Source organism: Coffea eugenioides, chromosome 6 (genome assembly GCF_003713205.1).
Source record: "Coffea eugenioides isolate CCC68of chromosome 6, Ceug_1.0, whole genome shotgun sequence".
Taxonomy (NCBI): Eukaryota; Viridiplantae; Streptophyta; class Magnoliopsida; order Gentianales; family Rubiaceae; genus Coffea; species Coffea eugenioides.
The window spans coordinates 22151322-22172906 of NC_040040.1; the positions used below are offsets into that span (position 1 = coordinate 22151322).

Sequence of the window (21585 nt, forward strand, 5' to 3'; positions counted from 1 at the left end):
TAAAACTTGGTTGGGATGAGCTTAATATTATATGTATACCCCGCGCATGTCACTGAGGACAAAGGCAAATTTGTGCAATAAATTCGGGGGACGAAGTGGTGACAAGAAAATGTGATCAGAGAAGTTTGTGAGACATTGCCTTAGTACTGACTTCCCCAAAATAAATCTATCTTATGTGGATCAATTCGTTGAAATTGTTGGTTGCTTTGTATCCTGCTTTTCATTTGTTGTTTTGACTTAGGAAGTAGTTTAATCCTTACATAGATAGTTAACAAAATGCCCATGAATGGCATTCTGTTTTACTTTTCAATAGTTGATACACCATAATCATGAAATGAGCTATCTTCCAATAAAAACCAAGTAGATTTAGAATGAAAATGAGCACCTTTTGGAATTGAAAGGCAGTTTGCTCAAAAATAATCACTAGACCCTATCTTTGATTTTTTTTCAAATGTATTGTCACTTATTTGGTGGGTTTAATTTTGATTCTTCAATAATAGAGTGTATTGATTAAACGTACTCTATTTGGCTTATAAGAGAGTAGGATAGAAGGTCAATATGGCAATAAAATTGACTTCAACCAACAATCCCCTTCCACGACCTTAAATCCTACTACAATATCTTTATATATACTAGGAGGGGATCACCGCGCGATGCTCGGTGGGTGAATGTAATGATGCCCAGTAATGCCCAGTTGAATAATTAATTTTGTAAAATTAGTTAATTCAAAGAAGAAGTAATGTAGCTTAGTTTAGCTAAGAAGAAATGAAAACTACCAGTAATGTATTCAATCGATGGGTAAATTACACTGGATGTCAGCTAAATTCATTAAGCATCTGAATAAATATTGAATGTGTGATACCAAGGGAAAATTTTTTCAACTCCGGTGTCATCGAAGATCAAAACCATGAATATATTTTCAGATTCTGGAATAAAGACAAGAGTTTCGTTGTGCTGCAATTGGTGTTGAAGAACGAAATCTCTCCAGTTTCGGTGAAGGCGTTTATGCTTTACACCAATTTGAGTACTTCTGTGTCCAGTGTTGATAAGTAACATGGGAGTCTTGATACCATTGATGAAGTGATCAATAAAGCGCGGAATTTTCTATCATCAAGAGATGCAGATTAGAAGATATGCAAAAATAAAAGGAAATTGCTTGCGAGAAAGTTGAGATGAAAAAGAAAATGCAGGTAAACATAGAATAGCTTACCAAACTGTTTGGAGTTGCCGAGTTAAAGATTTGATAAAAGCAAACCGAATCAGATAGATCTTGATAGAAATTTGGCCTCAGCGAGGAAGCAACTTGCTGTTGTTCAGCTTCTATTTGGATATCATCTGTAATTAGTGACTATGTGTTACATTAAAAATAATTATGATATAGATGAGGATGTGAGATAGATACAATGGTATTTTTACCTCTTGATGCAACGACATTCATGTGCAACAGGTCTGGTAGGGGAACGGTCCAAGGCAAAAAAACTTGTTTTTGTAGTTCACAAAAGTGAATAACATCAAATATCAGATTCCTGCTATGTCGAAGTAATAGCATGTCATGCCTTTTAACAATATTGTGTTCACAAAAAGCATCCCAGCCTCGTGCGAATGTATGATCCGTGACTGTGATAGGCCATTGCCGCAGTCCAAACCTTAGAATAATTCTATTGCTGTGGTGCTGATGAAAAAATGATTCAAACTGAGCAGGTAATACCTTCAAAAAATGTAGTAGGAAAACATTGTCAAAGAATACCATGCTATTTAACTCTAAATGCTGCAATATAGGTGAACGAGCTAAAAGTTAACCTGTCCTCTGTGGATGCATTTGAGTAGAAAATAGCAAGCTGATAAGCAACTATTTGTCGGTTAAAAATTTGTTAGAGATGTTAAGATTGTTTCTGCCATTGAACTATCAGGAGGAAAATTGATGTTGGAAAATCAGAAAAGTGGTCTATTAATAGAAAATGCAAGTACAAGGCTATATCATATGATAAGGATTAGAAATACATTGCAGAGTAACTCACCTGCTGACAAGTTCTTATGCAGAAAAAGCGGTAGTGCAAATGTATAGATGATTTTGTAAACGGCAAAAAGCATATATATAAAGAAAAGATCAATGTAAAAAGAGAATAGTGTTCATTGCTGTTAATGCTAAGTGCAAGCTTTTTCCTACCACAATTGAATTAGTTGCAGAGGAAGGTAAGGAACAATGAATAGAAAAGAAAATTCAATGTGAAACATTAAGCGTGAGTTGCCAACTGACAGCATGTAAAGTAATGCATTTGTAATGCTTTAATGGCCTGAAGGCAAGATCATAATTCACCCTGTACTTGCCATGTTTAGTGTAGTAGGTAGGCTGACATATAAGTAGCAGGACCTGAATATATAAGTTTTATTTGTAAAAAATGCTGCGATTCATAATAAATGAATATGTATACAAAGCTGGAGGTTCCAAATGGATAATAATAATTCTATTGCAGAAAATATAAAGAAACGGAAATAAACAGGCAGTCCAAAATATAAAGGGAAAATTATACTTCAACGTGCACTCAGCATGTTGAGAAGAACAAATAGTCCAACATATAAGAGTAGGAACTAAATATCTAAATTTGATTTGAAAAAAATGCAACCTTGTGTAATTGTAAGTTGTGCATCCACAGAGGACAGTTCGATTCAAACTGAGCAGTTGTAATTATTTAGATATTACCTGCTGAGTTCATTCAAACAAAGATAGTTCGAAATTGATAGTAGCAATTGTAATTCAAAAAATATAAAGAAATGGAAAGGAAGCCCACATTGCATAGATAAAGTTGTTAGTTCCACAGAAAGGGAGTTCATTGTCAGGAATCCAAAGATATCTGCGAAAATCCTCATGCTTCCTAAGATGGAGGATTTCAGTTAATCTTTGAAAGCCTGGCAAGAACTTTAATACAGGTGCCATTATCAAAGTTCAATGGTCATGACAAAAAGTTGTTTAGTAGGTAACCAAGCACAAAAGCCAGGGAATTTTGAATGGACGAGCAATATTTCCAAAAAGCATTAACAATCTGCCTAATTATAGGAGTGCAGATTACAGAACCCCAAAAAATATTAATGTCCGAGCAATGCAAAAGGCAGCGAAGGCAATTCAGCCTAATTTTGCTTTCTTTTTAGAGTCAGCATGTGGACTATCAAAGTCATTGGTGCTGGCAGTTTTTGTTTCATCAAACTTTTGACTGAGTCGAAGGCGCACTTTTGAGCTAGAACCACCATGTCCTGTAAGCGCAACATTCAGTTAAATTAATAGTTCATTCAAAGAAAACATAGTTATGTATCACAACTCTAGGTATATTCATCAACTTACTGTCAATAGCTGTTCATTTTCAGTCTGCTGGTCAGATGAAAGAGAGACAGATTCTGGTTCATGCGTTAGCTGAGCGCGACCCATTTTTGGCTCAAGTTCAGCGCAATATAAAATCGTATAACGCTGTCTGGCATCAGCGAGTTGTGTTTTGACTGGTTTAATGTGAACCAGAAATGTCTTTGTTTTAAGCAGTGCATGAACAAACTCAAGTGGCAGCTCAAGATTCTGGAAGAAGCACAGAAGATATGAGAGTGAGAAGGAAATATAGCACTTATTATTAAAGCTGATCAATTAAAATAACCTGATTAAAGTGATCCACTGCTTCAGGGCCAGTGAAGGCGAGAATATTTTCTGCTAGATCTCCAAAGATAGATGCAGGTATAACTCCACTATCATCGGTCAAATCAACGTCAAAGTGGCACCTAAAACATAAGTATACAAGCGCTTAGGCGATACACTGTATAACATAAACATTAAGAGGAATTAAGCAGCTAAATTAAAGTTAATGATGTAGTAATATAGGACCTAGGCATAGCAGGGCCCTTCTCTTTGCATGAATTACAGGTAAACTCAATTTCATAGTCCGCTGCAGTAGCTCGATAACACCTCGCACAGCTCATATACCAATATTTCTGGAAGATGTGTTCAAAAGAGAGCTTTGCCTTGACCCAGGCAATCTAAAAAGATAGACATTTATCAGATAAAAATATGGACAGATATGAAGCTGTAAAATAACATAACAGAATATCATTTGATCACCTTCTGTGATGCGGTAACATTGCAAATTAGAGTAGTTTTCTAGTCCCTTTTTAAAGAAAGCACATGATTATATTTAATGTAACTCTTTGCATCAATGATTTCTGCAATTGACTTAGCATTTCTCATTGCCCTACAAGGAAAAAATGATGTAAGGAAAATATGCGGGAAGAAAGATATAAGTGACACTAAGGTGCATAAAAAAAATGTTAGTTAATGTCATTGTACCAATTCTTGAGCTGTCTCGCTTCCTGTATCGGTGGATCAACAAGCAATGCAGAATCGAACCAGGTAGAGAGAGAAACACCTGCCGAATAAACAACAAAATGAACGCTGAGCTATTACTGAGAACCTTGATATACAAATAAAGGTTATAATACAAAAAAAGACAGCATCTCAACAGACCATTGTAGTTGTTAACTTTCAGCCTTCGACCAATGATAACAGGATAGCTTTGCATGTTATTCAATAGAATCTGACCTTCATTGTTCAGAAAATCGTCCCATAAAGATAGCAGGACAGTTTGAGACCTAACGTTGGCATAAAAGTCAAGATGAAAATGTTTCAAAGCTATAGGAAAGATGCGATAAAACCAGCAAAAGAGCGTCTAGTATGATAAAAAGATTGCGTACTCTTTATTTAGGAGGACAATTTTTTGAACATTTGATTGTTTGGAGTTTCTAGTGATGGTCTTCATGGCCAGTGAACCGATCACCACTCCGAGCACATCTGCAAAGGGAAAAAAGGCAAGTTGAGAAAATAACGATTGTGTGATAAAAATATTAATGATAGACTGTTTGCATACTCACCAACGGACTTGCTTCTATCATCCATGTATTCAGCTAAATCAACAAACTCAGTGAAAGTGAATTCAACAGGCATAATGTCTTCATTGCCATCAACCTCTTCAATGACAGTTTTCGAAGTGATCACCCACTGTTTGGTTAATCCAGCACTTTGAAACTTTGGCAGAATAGTCTTGACATCAGCATTTGAAATTTTATATCTTTTATAAACCTGCAGCATAGGACTCATCCTTGGAATATCAGCATTGAAGATTATCCCTTCAACTTTAGAGGCCAATTAGAAAACGGGAAAAAAGTACACATAAGAAATATGTTGGACAAACAAAAAAAAAGTTCAAATAATTAATGGTCATTTCAAATTTAAAATGTAACCTCTGAATCATAGAAGACAAACTTTTGCTTTTTGGTTGGTGTTCCCAAAGAATCCGTGACCTGTTGCTTTTCTTGGACTGTGATGACACAGGACCAGTTTTTCATATCAGGCACGATTTCCGCAATTTGCAAGAGGTTAGACATTGCTGTAAAAAAAGGAAAATGATTATAATGCACAAGTTCGGGTATATATAAAGACTTTAGCAATAAGTAAACACAGCCATAGACTGGTGCAAGTATACCTGGCTATAAGAAAAGTCTACTGCTAGCTTAATTTAAAAACTTCACTGAACACAACATTTCTAGTTTTACAGTCCGTTTTTATACCATCAAAAGTTCCTGGTACAATAAGTATTTTCAGCTCAGCTGAAGTTCTAACTCTGGACAAGGCTACATATAACTGTCCATGAGAAAAGACAGGTTCTCTCAAGTAAATGCCAACGTAATCGAGAGTTTGTCCCTGAGATTTATTAATGGTCAGTGCAAAATAGAGCCGAACAAGAAACTGAGTTCTTATAAATGCAACATAATTCTTTTGGTTGTCGGGAGTTTGTAAGGGTATTTTTGGAATAAGAACTCTCTTTCCTCGATGCTGGCCGAAGACAATTTCAGCGGAGATAGTATGCCGGCCAAACTCTCTACATATAAGCCTTGTGCCGTTGCATAGGCCTTCAATAGGATTTAGATTCCTTATCAGTATAATCGGACAGTTTTCTTTTAACATTAACCTGTGAGGAGGAAGGTCTTTTGGATTTTGAGAATTAAGAAAATCCTTATAATCCCCCTGGTGCCGCTGGTCAACAGTTTTGTCAGAACTAATGAAAGTGCGAAACTCTCCAGGAAACCTTCTAATCAGTATATCATTCAGCTCATCAACCGAGCTATTTTTAGGGGTAAGAATACATATGTTAATCATTCTATATGGATCCTGGGAATAGAGAGTTAAATCTGAAAATACAGATTGCAGTAACCTGTTAATAAAGAAGTTTGATTAGAAGCTGTATATGCTAAAGAGCAGGTAGATAGACCAGAATTTTTAAAGTTATGTAACCTGTTTAAGGATTCTTCTTTATCGTAATAAGGAATGACTAAATCTCTAAGCAAAGTTATTTCACCGTTGAAGTCCACAAGTTCACACCCTTCGCCAACTCTTAACAAGAATTCAGAAAACTGAGGATTTAATATAGCTCGCATGTTTTCTGTCAACTTCAGTTTATGAAGTTTATACCACAATGGAGAATTGAGAAAACATGACTGCAAAAGGAAATCCTTTTGCAAATTATTGCTTAGAGATGTCATGAAAAAATTGGCTCAATAGTTTCTCGTTTTGCCATGGAAGCCTTATCCCACAAGATCAGTTTTGACTCCGAGAGCAGCCTTGCAACACTGCCTTGCTTGCTAAGCTGGCAGGCTCTGTTCTTTGAGAAATCAATGGGTATCTTGAACCTTGAGTGTACAATCCTTCCTCCAGGCAGGATAGATGCTACAATTCCAGAGGTTGCTATATAACCTTGCGATCTCAAAGTAGCAAGCAGCGACCGGTATAAAAAGGTTTTGCCAGTACCTCCAGGACCATCAATAAAAAATGAATGTCCTTGGGAAGTAAAGCACGCTTGTAAGATGATGTCATAAGCATACTTTTGCTGGAAATTTAATTTCAAAGACATCAATAGATCTTCCGGCAGTATGTCTATGTTTTTTTTTAGCTTCTATCTCCTTTGTCAAATGAACATGATCCACACTAACAAGCTCATCTAATGGCAATTGATAGGCAGCAATGGATGTACCCATCTGCTGAAGTGATTTGTTAATATCAGCTAGAACCAATCCCCTAATTTGAGCGGGAGAATAGGCATGATATTGTTTATGCCGTTCATAATCTCTAGAAAAGTCCAATTCAAATTTTCTCCATAACATTGTGGGATCAATTGGAGAACAATAGACCAGAAGAGTTGCAAATAACAATCTGAGTGAAGACGGCATTTGAAATGTAACAGCTTCCTCTAGCGTTTCTTCTATGTACGTATCAGATTGCAGCAATCCAAGTGCCAAAGCAGCCTCCCTAAACGACTTCATTTTTGTAGCATGAACAGTCAAGAGATCATCGAATGATATCGGTCCTGGAATATGATTTAAGAGAAGCCTCAGATAGTACCTCTCTCCCTCTCGTGAATTAACACTGACGAGTCTACCTATCACCTTTCGACGCTTTCTTTCTGTCCAGTGTCTATACTTAGAAGACCAAACGAAATGCTGAGGAAAATCTTTATAAAAGCATTTAAGGTTCTCAGCAGTTGCGTTGGAGGCATTCATTTTCAAAAACTCAGTCAGCATGGTTTTAGAAAAATCTACTTTAGCTAACAATTGCAGCAAGTCTGAGTTCTTCGGGAAAGAAACAAGCTGCTGATTTGGAAGGTGAACCTGGAGAGTATAGACAGATGGGGTCATCTCGTTTAAACGGAACTCATAGATGAGCCAAAATGCTTCTGGAGGCGAGATGTATCGACCTTTTTGGAACTCTTTAATCTCATCAGTATCAGTAGCACTATCATCTGCCATAATCCTAAAGCAAACCAGATCATGCCCCTTGAACACATATTTATACAAGTACTTGACCAATTTAATGGTAGAACAAATCTCCACGTTCATGTGGCAATCGAACAAAGCAAGAAGATAAGGGTTGTAAGGCACAAGCCATCTATTATCAAGAGTGAATCTGCGAACTTTCACTTTTTTGCCATCATCCTTTCTCCTATAATATGGATAACTATCTTCACCATGGGTTGTATGAGGGCAGAAATTTTTTGGATAGTGATTCTTACAAGAACCATCTTTCATACAAGGGTAACTTTTATCCATATCGCCACAGGGACCGTGAATCATATGTTTTACAACAAGAGAGTAGAGGTGAGGATATTGAAGCCGATCAGGTAATTCAGTGCAGACTACCTTGTCATAAGACTCCGGATTGAGCAACTTAAATTGAGACTTTAAAATGAGTAACAAATGAGCATGTGAAAATCCCCGCTTTTGAAATTCAATGACATACACGCAGGCTGCCACTTCACCAAAAATCTGTTTATTCAAGAGTTCATGCTTAACCATTTCGAATTTAGCTCTAAAAACTCTAGCTAGAAAATCAGGCCTATCCTGCGGCTTTTCATGATACTTAAGATTGCACTGAATTTCTTTCCATGCCGGATTGCAGGTCATGGTAAGAAAAATATCTGGTTTTCCGTACTTTTGTATGAGTGCCATTACATCGAGATAGCGGCGCCTCATGTCTCTAGGACCACCAATAAAGAAAGCAGGTAGCACTATCCTACGTCCAACTTTAGAACCTTCAGTCTGGCCTAGAGAAACACTGTCCAATACCCCTTGAAGAATTTCTGATCTAACCACATTTTGTCGGTGTCTATGAAAATCCAGCCTAGAAGTTTCTATCTTCACATAGGAATCAACTGAAAATTGTTGTAGAAGTCTAAGACAGTGCAGCAACATCGACTCATCGTTCTCTCTTATTTGAAACCTATAACAATAATACTCTCTTGCCGATACAGTGTCCTCTTCACTCTTTCCATGTTCAACAGCTATAAAGAACAAGTAAAAAAATGTCAAACTAATGTCGATACAGTTTATGATGCTTGCTCCTAATAGTCAAAGACAGCAAGGAAAACACTTGCCTCTACGTTCCAAGTCTAGTAAATGTGAAGGGTCATCAACAGAGGAAAGGTCAACGTTGAAATCAGCCTCACAAGAATTTGCATTTCTCTTCCTCTTGCGAAGTTTCTTAACACCATGGTGCCATCCACATTCACCTTGAGGAAAGAGAATAGGGTATTGCAAAGGATCATAATAGCCATAGTAATGCTTGATTCTATGGCTGGTATTAGAGTGAGTATAAACTTGAATATGAACATTTCTATCCGCTGATTCATCATCATCCTCAGTCCATATGGCAGCAACTTGAGAGACTGTAGGTAGGTTATAGACGCGTTGGTCTAAATCAGGATAACAATTCAAAACAATCTTATAGCTGTCAATGTTTGGGACATTCCTAAGATTCTTAAAGAATTTAGCATAAGGATTGTTCGACAGGATACGCATAAGTAATTTTAAAGTGCCTTTACGCAACTTATCAGAACTTCCAACCCTTATTGCTAATTCCTCATCAGAATCAAAAAAGTAAAACTGAATTCTAGAAGGTTTTTCGCTTGACTGCTGTAAACTATTAAGAAAGTGGTAGACCTGACCCTGAACACAAAAAGTGTAAACACCTTTCGTGTTCTTGGTCAGCTCTGGATCATATCTTGCAGCGAAGGATGTGAATCCCAAGTTGCTATTATAGGTCCTAACATTATTTCTAAAATGAGCGCTTTCCTCATCATTTTCGATAAATAGGCGTTTAAGATCATAAGGCATAGATGGAGCCACAATCAAAATCTCTCCCCCAGAGCAGCAAAAGTTAGGAGGTTCTAAATGGAACCTCTTGACTCCACAGTGCTCACAATCAGGAGCATCTGGAAGAGTCAAAGCTTCATGCGGGATTTCAGTGATTGGAAAAATGCATCGCTGCCTCCCCCTTTTAGGTGCAGCTGCATTTATTTTAAAACTACAGCTGAGAAGCGGACTAAGTTGTGCCTCTATCAGGCTATATAGCAATGGCATCTAAATAGTTGTTGAGAAATAAAATGCCAACCCAGAGCCTGCTTTCTCACACGGCGTCGAGAACAACGTTCTCGAGTAAAAGGCTGTGTCTTACATGAGAAGGCAGAAGAGCGGGCATTTTCTGTTGCAGTCATGACTGAATCATTTTTTTCAACAGAATCGGTAGAGCGGCTGACCTGAACAGAGGTGGTTTCTGCAATCGTATAAAGAAATAAGCTAACCAAAATAGTCCAGTGTCATTTCAATGAACATAATTAGGATGTGGTAGGAAGGAAAGAATATTCAAAAAGGGTGCATTGAAAACAATTTTTGTCTAAAAAATATACCTTGAGATGTAGAAGCTGTTTTGAAAGCTGTGTTCTCAGAGGATGGTACATTTTTTTCACAATGGTATCTTTGGTGCTCATAAGCGAAAGGAGACAACGGCTGACCAAATTGCATATAAACTTTGGCCAAAGGAGAGTACTTAACAACGTTTTCAAAAAGATGAGAAGAACTGGTGGTCCTGTCAATCGACATCACAGGAACAGAGCAAGCAGATCTAAGCATAAAATTTTGCTCCTCAATAGATGCATTTTTTTGTTGTCGAAATGGATCTACATGAACAGTAGCTCTGAAGGGATAAAATTTTTCAGAGTTCACAGAAACATGGTCAGAAGAGCAATATTCTATTGAATTTTCAAAAAGACAGTTCATAAGCAAATCCTCTTTGGTAGAGTTAAGATCTTGGATGACGTTATGAGAACGATCAAAGCAATTGTCTGGTCGTTCATGCAACGCCACAGGCACAGAGTTCCTAATTTTTCTCCTAGGCAGACAGAAATCAGGTTCAATAGAAGAAGAAGAGAGGGTCAAATTTTTTCTTTTTTCTGGAAGAAATTTTCCTTTGCAGTTCCTAAGATCAGCCTTAGCAGCAAGCGGAAACTCTGCAGATTGTAAATGAAGATGCACCCATTTACAAAGAATTGAAATGCTAACACAGGAACCAGTAGGTAGGGGAGTGAAGGTGATCTAAAAAAACACCTACTGAATAAGAAGGAAAAAGGACATCACCAACTATACCTGAAAAACACTTGCATTTCGCATGTCATTTGCTATTTCAGTAGTGGAAGCAAAATGAACATGAGGAACAAAAGAAGCAGACTCGCGAGAGGACATATATTGCAACGCCTCAGTAACGGCACTGTCATGACCGCTCTTCAATGCTTCGCTTCCTAACATTTCACTATGCATAGAAGGGTCATTCGCACAATCAAATTTTTCATGATGCGAATCAGGGAAAGAAACACCTGATTCTATATAACCAAGAGGAACCTTGCGAATACGCGGGAGTAAACGTGCATCTTTTTTCTTGGCAGATCTATTTTCTCTTCGTCGTTGCAGAAGTTCCTTTTTTTTCAATGGTGGCATTTCTGCATACTTTTTGCGGCGGGTAGCATTTCTATCCATTCAAGTTTTACTAAGAGTGCTAAAAATGCCGAAGGGCTATATAAAGAAAGGAATATCTAACTCAACAAAAAAAACGTAAGCTAAAAATTGACAGAAAATAGAGCGAGGGAAAAAAAAGTAGAAAGGCAAAGGAGTCAATAGTCAGTAACTGAGTAAACAACAAATATTTAACAAGAACAAAAAAGTCAGGCAGGTAATTATAGTGTAGGAAATAGGCATTTTCTCACCGGCAATGGAACAACATCAGGAACAATAGAATAACGTGGACATGGAATTTATAAGGATCACAAAAGTTTAAAAAAGTCAAATAAAGGGAGAACAAAAAAATGTAAAATTGGACCAGCATGAAGCTAACAATGCATCAGAAAATGCATGGCAAAAAGGTACAAATTAAAGGATAAAATGTAGAGGAAAGAGTAAAACAAAAAAGGAACAAAATGAGAATAACTAACCTGCTTGTATAAAGAGGTCCAACACCGCTGAAGTGAATAACAGTAGGAGCTATCAAAGAAACCACGAGCAAGTAAAAGGCAATAAGAAAAGGTAGGGGAAAAAAGAGCAGCAAAAAAAGGACTTTTTTTGTTGATAAAAATTTAGCATGGACAGGGGAAAAGTAAAAAAGGTCGGACCAGCACACAACAAAGTAGAGAAGCAAGGAAGAAATTAAAAACAAAGCAGCATGACAGCAATGCTAAAATATTCGAACAAGTAGAGGAAAAACAAAAGAAAGCAAACTGTAAAAACCAACAAGCTCACCAGGAAGTAGTGACAACAACACAAGTGCAAATTAAAACCAAGGCAATATATCGGGAAATGAAGGTTTAAAAGAGCTAAAGAAAAACGAAGAACACTGCTTATGAGGTAGCTCTTTCTTCCAAGCAAAGAAACAAGAGCAATAGAATAGGGAAGAGAAAGCAGTAGATGCACAATTACCACTGTTCATGAGTCAATAGTCCAACAACTGAGCAAATAACAAATATTTAAGAAGAACAAAAAAGCCAGGCAGGTAATTATAGTGCAGAAAATAGGCATTTTGTCACTGGCAATGGAACAGCATCAGAGAAATAGAATAACATGTACATAGAATGTATAAGGATCACAAAAGTTTAAAGAAAGTCAAAAAAAGGCTAAATAAAAAAGGCAAGATTGGAGAAGCATGTAGCTAATGATGCATCAGGAAATGCATATCAAAGAGGTACAAATTAAAGGATAAAATACAGACAAAAGAGTAAAACAAGAAGAGAACAAAATGAGAATAGCTAACCTGCTTGTACAAAGAGGTCCAACCCCGCAGAAACGAATAACAGCAGAAGCTATCAAAGAAACCACAAGCAAGTAAGAGGCAATACGAAAAGGTGGAAAAAAACAAGGGAAAAAAAAGGAGCTGATTTGGTGATAAAAATTTAGTAGGGACAGGGGAAAAGTAAAAATGGTCGAACCAGCGCACAGCAAAGTAGAGAAGCAAGGAAGAAATTTAAAACAAAGCAGTATGACAACAATGCCAAAGTGTTCGAACAATTAGAGGAAAAACAAAAGAAAGCAAACGGTAAAAATCAACATGCTCACCAGGAAGCAGTGACAACAACACCTGTGCAAATCGGAACCAAGGCAATAAATCAGGAAAAGGAATGTTCAAAATAGCTAAAGAAAACGAAGAACAATGTTTATGAGGTACCTTTTTCTCTCTAGCAAAGAAACAAGAGCAATGGAAAGGGGTAAAGAAAGGAGTAGATGCACAATTACCACTGTTCATGATGTCGAGCAGTAGAAAATCGGCTGGGGAAAAGCGGAGAAAGTCTATAACCATTGTACAAATGCAAAGAAAAGCGGAGAAACTCTATAACCATTGTACAAATGCAAAGTAGAAAACAATGTCAATCGACGGGAGCAAAAGAGCTGATGGGCGACAACGAGAAGAGGCGACGGTAGATTGCAGATTTACAGACATGACCCCAGAAAAAGGACAAAAAGGACCAAAGGCTCTTATGAGGAACCGTAAATGGAGGCAGAAAGGATGGGTAATAAAATAAAAATGAGTCAGGTATTATTCAACTCAAGTAAAATCAGGTGTCAACAAAAAGAGGCTGGAGGCTGATGACAGGAAATGTGAGTGGTGAATGAAGAAATCGAGAAAAATTTGACTGTGAGCGGTAATTAAAAGGAATTTGTCTGGCAATAAAACTGCAAAATTAGGGGCTAATTTAAAAAGAACAATTTTAAAAAGTCGATAATTAAACTTGATTTGTTGGACAACCCAAGATAAAGGTGAACATTTTCTTAATAAAATCTGGAAAAACAAAGGTAACTAAATTCGATTTTGTGAAGAAGCAAAAAAAAAGTTTTTTTTAATAGTTTCGAAAAAGTCACGAACTAAATGTGATTTATTAGGTAAAAAAAATTAACAATAAAAAATGACATCATTAATTAGCTATTAACGATGAATAAAAAAATTGGCAATAAAAATGTGAATGATTGGGTAAAAAAATGGAATTCAAATAAAAATAGATAAATAAATAGTTATAACAATTAACAGCGGAGAATCGATAATTAAACGCGGTACGTGGCGCGAATACATTATTGATTGTTTATGTAGAATCAATACTAAATAAAACTGTAATGAAAATTTGATAATAATAGGTGAATGCCTTCCCCTGTTATATTCGAAAAAAAAATATGTGTTAATAATTAATATGTGTCAATTACAAAAATTTGATAATTAATTGTGATTTATTTGGAAACTACAAAAATGTTAATAATTGTAAGAAGTTGAAAGTTAAATGTTATGTGTTAGGTAATAAAAAATGGAATTATTGATCAGCTAACGAACAATTAATTGGGAAAAAAATATTGCTAAACGTCTGAGCAAAAAAAATCCAAAAGAATTGCTAAACGTTTGAGCAAACAAAAAACAAAAGAATTCACGCGTGCGAATGGACGGCCAAACAAAAGGCAAAAGGATTGCTAAACGTCTGAAACAAAGCAAAGCCAACCAAAGGGATTTGGGGCAGGGACGGACATCAGTATGACCGTCCCTGCACGGTTAAGGGCCAAGATTTGCCCTCAAATTTTTGTGCGGCTGAGATTACACCATGTAACTCGATTTCCGCGCCAAGTGTGGGGCCCACCACTATCTGTTCTGAAAATACATCCTGTGAAAAAAAAGTTACATCGTGTTTAATCAATGTTACGCGCAGTGCAAAATGAGGACAACCGGCACAAACGGTTGCACCCCGTATCCCCAACGAAAGCCATGTGGGACCAGAATTTAGCTGCACACTTCCAAGCTAGACGTCCAAGGAAACGAAGAAAACAAACAAACGATCGGCTGGATGACCAATTCACGCAAGCGAAAGCAGACGACCACCAATCGGCCAATGGAAGCTCGCCACATCAGCAATCAGAGCCCAATTGAAAAGCCTCCCATTCCCGCATAGACTAGATATGTTAATAAAGCCTAAATAGGGCTTGGTACAGAAAAAACTATCATTATGTGTTATATCCTTCCAATATTCACTATTATCTACTCACATATTATTTGTTAAACTTCCTGCCCCTACATAACTAATAGTACAATAAACACACAAAAATACATACATACAATAATTTGCCAACAACTTCCAATCTAAAAAAAAATGAAAAACATAATTTTTCGATCCATATTTCTAAAACAAAATCTCCAACAACTACTAAAAATTCTAATATATTTTTAAAAATTTTCCTTTTAGATTTGCACGCACATAGGGTGTGCCATTCCCACTAATTGTCATTAATTTTGTATGTTTTTACTTGCACATATAATCTTCTGCTTGGCAGAGGTTCATTTTTTTTTTTTTTTGTTCTTTTACCCATCACGTTATGTTCGTGAATGGGAAAAATGTTCAGAATGTATTATTTTTACCAAGATGATTAGAATGAGAATTAGTGGAGTGCTTATCTAATTTTTATTTACTCGTTACATGCAATTTTTTATGCTTATTTTATACCAAAATTTTATTATTATTTTAAACAACGTCGCTTCACTGTTTTGTCCTCCGTTCCAAGTCCCAAAACATTATAAGCTGGGAAATGTGAGATTGGGCTGCCCCAATCGGTCGGTTGTTTGTTGTTGTGTTAGTAAACCACAAATCGGTCTGTAGGCTTTCTCTTAATTGTGGCAATGAGGCCAAGAGATATCAAAAGATGGGCCAATCCAAATACATGGGGTGTTATGTTATCTGGGTCCGGAAACCTTTGCACAAAGAATAGGGGGACCAGCAGAGGTAAGATCCGCTCCATACGTATCTCAGATCTCATCTTTAGTTGGTTTTTATCTTTTCTCAATGTTCAATGAGATTTTTTTTTTTTTGGGCAGAAACCAAAGTCCATTACGAATTCAAGGAGAGGTCCAAGCGCTTGTCTTCCTTGAAGCCCCGAAAAGAGAGGGCAAAAATCCTTGTAACAATCCTTAGCAGAGGTAAGATCCGCTCCAAGCGCTTCGTCCCCTTTAACAATCCTTGTTTCCCCTGTTGCCTACTTCCTTGTATTCTTTATTGCAAAATCTGCAACTAACTCTACAAGGGGAGACTTTTGAATATCATTAAAAGGTGGAAATTGGATGTGCTTTGATGCTGCTCAATATCATTATGCTTTCATGCTGGTCCCTAATGTTGTATAAAATCTAAGAAAATTTATTAATATGATAAATAAATAGATGAAATTCCAAAGAAGTAATAGAAAAATCACAATAATTTTTCTTTTTTTAAAAAAAGAAAAATTGAAAAAAATTCATAATAATTTATGAACTCTAAAAATGCTAAATAAGTGCAATGTATTCATTTCTGACCAAATAAAATAATGAATAAATATGCCAATTCTATAATTTCTACAGAAAAAGTATAAAATATGCATGTACAAATTATAATTCTTAATCTATTGTTATTTAAAAAAGCACACAAAATAAATTTAAAAAATCACATGTATAAGACATGATTTATTATGGTATTAATTTGGATTTTTTAGAATACCTAACACTTTTTTTTTTTAGAGTTTGTTGTGATTTTTCCATTCATTTCATGTAGATTTTTTTTTACAATTTTTTGTATTTAAAAACTCTAAAATATAATAGTAAGATAGTCTATAAATGGTGAAGCATGACAAATGAAGAAACTTTGTTTGCCAAACTATCTTCGTACTAAAAAATGATGTAAAAAATTTTCTGGACTCCTTAGCAATAAACGTTTGACTTTTTGTAACTTTAGCTATACAAGGCATCATTTTTATCTGATCAAAAAATGATTATATGAAGCTAGGATATGTGGCTCTAGCAGTCTAGAGATATAAAGCTCTCTAGCAGTCTAGAGAGCATTTCTTGAATACAAATGTGAAAATTTTTTACAGAAAATTTTTTACATTTTCTGTAAACACATTTATTAATTACATTTTATCTCACATATATCAAATCGTTACAGTATATTTTTCTACAAAAGCTCTTAAAAATAGCAATCCAAATGGACCCTTTTGGACCTTTGAATTTTCACAGTCTCCGCAACAAAACTAAGTATGGCATATGCACAATTCTACTTCTTTTGCACCTGTAAAGATAAAGAAAGGGACAGAAATAGGAACTCCTAATTGATATCCGCTGCTCAATTGACAATATGCAGCTTCTTAATGATCTATTACAGATTTACAGAAGAGTCGATTTCAAAATCTAAAAACTTAAAATCGATTGTTCTTCCAGTTTCTCACTGTAAAACGACAATAGTTTCTTCCTTAACCCTTCTAAATCCACTGTTGGTGTTCCACGAATCTATGAAGTTCAAGAATAAATGAAAAATGATCAGTCCTCTAGTAAATTGTATGAAATTTGAACAACTATTTTACATAGTTTATTAATTGCCCTGATCACAACAAAAAGCAACCTTGAAATATTCATCTCTCCACTTTGTTTCTATAATCAAGTACATGGATTAACTGGTTCTTGAAGATGTTTTCGTCATATTTTTTTGCCTATATTCCAACTACAGCCACCTCTCCTCTTTCTTGGTATTCATGAGGATTTTTCAACATTATAAGCAACTTTATGGTGATTTTCGAAATGTAGAGAAAGTTTCTTAAACTGATGTAACATTTGATGGGAAAACCTTGTTGTTTCCAATCTAACCAGAAAAATCATTGTCCTTCTAAATCTACTTATCTTCTACCAATCTATTCTGAAGGAGGAGTACTAACTCTGGTATACTATCAAAAATATACTCCGAATACATTTTTGGTGAAGAAGGAGAGCATTATAATCTTCTAATTTCACTAGTCTTAAAATCTGTATTGCTTTCTTTTTTAACGAAATTCTTCAAGTTAGATTTTTTTTAATTGGTTTATTTCACTTCTTCAACTTATATTCTCGTATTATCATGATCATTATATAAATCAAATCAGGATGAGGTTATGAGTCAACTTAACTGGAACCACATATTTTCAATTGGTTAGACATTTGTCATTGGACCAAGAAAATGTGTATACAAATATTTGCGAATAAAGATTTTTAAAAAAAAGAAGTAATTGAGTTACACTAAAATCTTGACAATTAAAATCAAAAAAGAAAAACTACAAAAGAATAATTATGTGTCTTCATATGGATAAACTTGAATAACTTAAACCTTTTTTCCGATAATTATAAAAAAAAAAAAAAAAGGTTGTTGACTCCCATCCTACGTTTCAAAATTTTACATTTTAGTATCTGGACCCTACCAGTGAGTACTGATGCCATGTATATGCGTCATACAAGAAATAAGATTCATCAGCAACGTATTTTATGTTCTCGTGATTATGATATAAAGTTATCCACTTAAGCATTAAAACACAGTAAATTTGAATTTTGAGAGGTAATTCACCATGACCTGAGACACTTATCATCTACGGATTTATATACTTTCCCAACATATTTTTGTGTTAGTTTAATCATTTTTAATGCATAATTTATTAGTCCAAGTTTTGACAAACTATAATAGGCAATTTTAAGTTTGAGAAAATTTAAGTTTTTGGTAGGATTGTCAATTGAGTTGGACTACCCTGGGCCAGGCCAGCCTGAGTCCAATTTAAATGTGAACCGATCTTTCATTGAGCTAGTTCGCTCGACCCATGAAAAAGTCCAATAAACCTAACATCTCATTGAGATGGGTTGAAATTGAGCTGGAATATTATACTCAAATTAAATGTAAGTCGAGTTTGGATTTCATTAGATTCAAACTTGATATAGGTCCGACCCTTTAATCTGTATCTATATATAAAATTATATATAGTATATTCATACTTTGATATATATAATTATATGTCTAAATATCACTACAAGAAATAAGGTTTTCAGTGACAATGCTTAGTGATAATATCCAATTTTATCATAAATAAATTTTATGTGTACTCCAAGTTTGTCGAAGCTTTTTTTTTTTCTTGTTCTCTTAATCCTTTTTTGGCATTCCATCATCAATTTACGTTCTAATGAGGATTATTTCCCCCCAGAAAATTAATTAGGAGACTAAGGAGTGATAGCATAGAAATAATAGTGCATAGAGGACTAAAAAGTTATCATCAACGTGCATTTTTACTTAAGAAGAAAGATTTGAGTATGCTTACAATAAAGATCTCAAAGTGAAATTAAGGAACAATAAGCAAGGTTGAACTAAGTTTGAATTAGATTCACAGTTCGAATATTTTGTGAGTTAAGTATGAGTTTAACATTTATTAATCCGAAACTCATAAGTCAAAACCCGAAAGTGGTACTAACTATATAAGCTGAACTTATTAAATTCAGACTCAGATAACCCAATTGAGAGCCCTGTGAGATAGAAAAATAAACAATTAATGCAAGTAGGCTAGATTATGGACGTACCTCAAGATGCAAGCTATGGAAAACCCTCTCTCCAAAAGACTCGAAACACGATGAATTTAGTGAAAAAAAGCCATCCTGCTCCAAGCTTGATAGAACATCAGCGTATGAACATTTACTGAACTTCATTGTAGATATTTGAACCATTACTTCTCTATCACTTAACCTACTTGCAGAAACAGTTGATGAAGGAATCTGAGTTGATGAACCTAAGTTTCTTTGCTTTCTTAAAGGACTTGAATTTTCTTGTTCTGAAATCCTCGTTTTAAGGCATTCCTTTTTCTCGATTAATGATTCCACTTCCTTTTGCAGCTCCGGTATGTATTTTAGTACACGTGAAACTGTCGATGGAATGCTTAATTTCTTCTGCAAAGGAAAATGGTGTTGTCTTTGTCAGTATACTTGGAAGCAAATAATCGATGAGGACTAAGCTAAGGATATCATCCATCCTCCATGTCTTGACTGATTGTTGTATACAATTCGTATAAATTGCTGCTCATGTCTTGACATTTGTTGTTGTATGAAAATTGCAAAGTCACTCATAAAGATGGCAAATAAATAAAAATTTGGAATGTTTTCATTTTAGTATTTTATGTGAAGACATGGCTATTTCTTAACTATCAACTTAAAATAGTGATATAAAATTTAAGGAAAGGTTCTAAGTCCTACATAAAATAAAACAATCAATCTAAATACACCAAAAACTTAACAGTTTTTTCTCCGTTTTAGTGTAGGGATCAACCGGGGTCCACAGTAACTTAAATTAAAGGACTTGAGAATCTGTTCTGTAGATAATAGATATAAATAAAGTGCTGAGCTATATGACTGGTACCAGGTTACTAGCAAACAAAATTAAAAAAAATTTTCTGAGCTTTAGAATAGAAATAGTAAGAACAACCAATATAACCATTAGAATAACAAAGAGTTATAATGAGCTTAATACGAATCAAAAAAGCTTTATAAGAACCAACTCAAAACCATAAACACGAAATTACAAGCTATAGAATTTATTAAAGCTTTCCACTTATGGTTTATCCCAACTTTTAAAAGTTTGAAATCATTTTGGTTTTGATTTCATCTTTCTGATCAGAGGTGTATTCGAATTAAGTCGACATCAAGTAAAAATTAAGTAATACTAAAAATTAAAAATTAAATAATAAAAATACTCGATTGGGCTCCTGAACATAGCATTTCAAAGCTCAGACTCGACTAGATTTGCTACTCCAACTACTCAAGTTCAAACTTGTATCAAATCAAGTCCAGTCAAGTTTTTCTTGAGTCAAGTATCGAGCTACCCATAAATAGTTTGACTCACTTAAATCCCTATTTCTAATTACTTCAAAAAAAGCAAAACTACAACTAAAATGAGTACTCTAACGTAATAGTTCATCACTCGGGCATGTAAACCTTAGAATAAAAATAGCATAAATAATACTAGCAAAGAAGAAACTTAAGAAAAATAAATTCATGCCTCTTGATATGCCGGTGGGAGTAGAGAACGAAGAGTGGAGTACAAGCCATTAATTCTTTTGCGACGATCTCGTTCACTTGCATTATGATTCAGCTTCTTTACCGTCTTGGATTGATCATTAACCGAAGAAAATTGGTGGGATTCATGATTTTGCCCAACTTGTTGCTGAAACGTTGGAGAATTCAGAAGTGATTCTGAAGTTTCTGTTTCTCCATGATAGGAACCATTCTGTTCATGTCTTCTGAGATCCCCCAAAGGGTAGCTAAACAAAGGTGGGGAAATTGTTAGCATTATTCTTAGTGAGCTTTGAAACTTCTTTGGATGGTGAGAAAAGTTTGAGAAGGACAAGGCCTTATATAGACATATAGCTAGTGGTGTTTTGACTGACCTCAGCATAGGATTTGAAAAAGTAAGATGTGTTGAAAAAAATTTTCTTTTATATCGGAGGTGATTTCTGTGGATGGCAAGTGAAGAATAATACTTCTATATAGCATTTACCCATTAAAGAAGCATGCTGAGGTATTTAGACTTTTTCCTAAGCTTTGAAATAAAAATAATGATTAATTTTCTATATACTGATAGTATATACATTATGAAATTGGAGGCAAAATAATTAAACTAAATTTGTATCTAAAATTCAAATTATACTTATATGTCATGTATCTAGTTACGATAGTATTAAGTATATATAAGATTTACTCTAAAAATAAATGTAGCACAAAGAAGTGTTATTAACTTCTAAAAGCAAAAATGCCCAATAAATTGTTGTTTATAGGAATCTTCCACAATATCATCTATCATGTTAGAGAGGTTACAATTTTTTTTCCCGTTTGTGTCTCACGGATTATCTTTGATGCTTTTCACG

The 21585-nt window shown here is 35.1% G+C and overlaps 2 protein-coding genes across 2 annotated transcripts; both read right to left on the reverse strand.

Annotated features, from left to right (window-relative positions):
- Positions 1-6566: 6566 nt before the first annotated feature.
- LOC113773851 lies at positions 6567-11388 on the reverse strand. Its single transcript, XM_027318455.1, has 6 exons — positions 11002-11388; positions 10266-10950; positions 9971-10132; positions 8955-9866; positions 7018-8861; positions 6567-6914 (listed from the first exon to the last, which is right to left on the reverse strand). The coding sequence occupies exons 1-6, from the start codon at positions 11386-11388 to the stop codon at positions 6567-6569; spliced, it is 4338 nt and encodes a 1445-aa protein (XP_027174256.1).
- Positions 11389-16932: 5544 nt separating this feature from the next.
- LOC113776290 (transcription factor bHLH100-like) lies at positions 16933-21011 on the reverse strand. Its single transcript, XM_027321417.1, has 3 exons — positions 20721-21011; positions 19253-19615; positions 16933-17176 (listed from the first exon to the last, which is right to left on the reverse strand). The coding sequence occupies exons 1-3, from the start codon at positions 21009-21011 to the stop codon at positions 17078-17080; spliced, it is 753 nt and encodes a 250-aa protein (XP_027177218.1). The 3' UTR covers positions 16933-17077.
- Between the last annotated feature and the right edge of the window lie 574 nt (positions 21012-21585).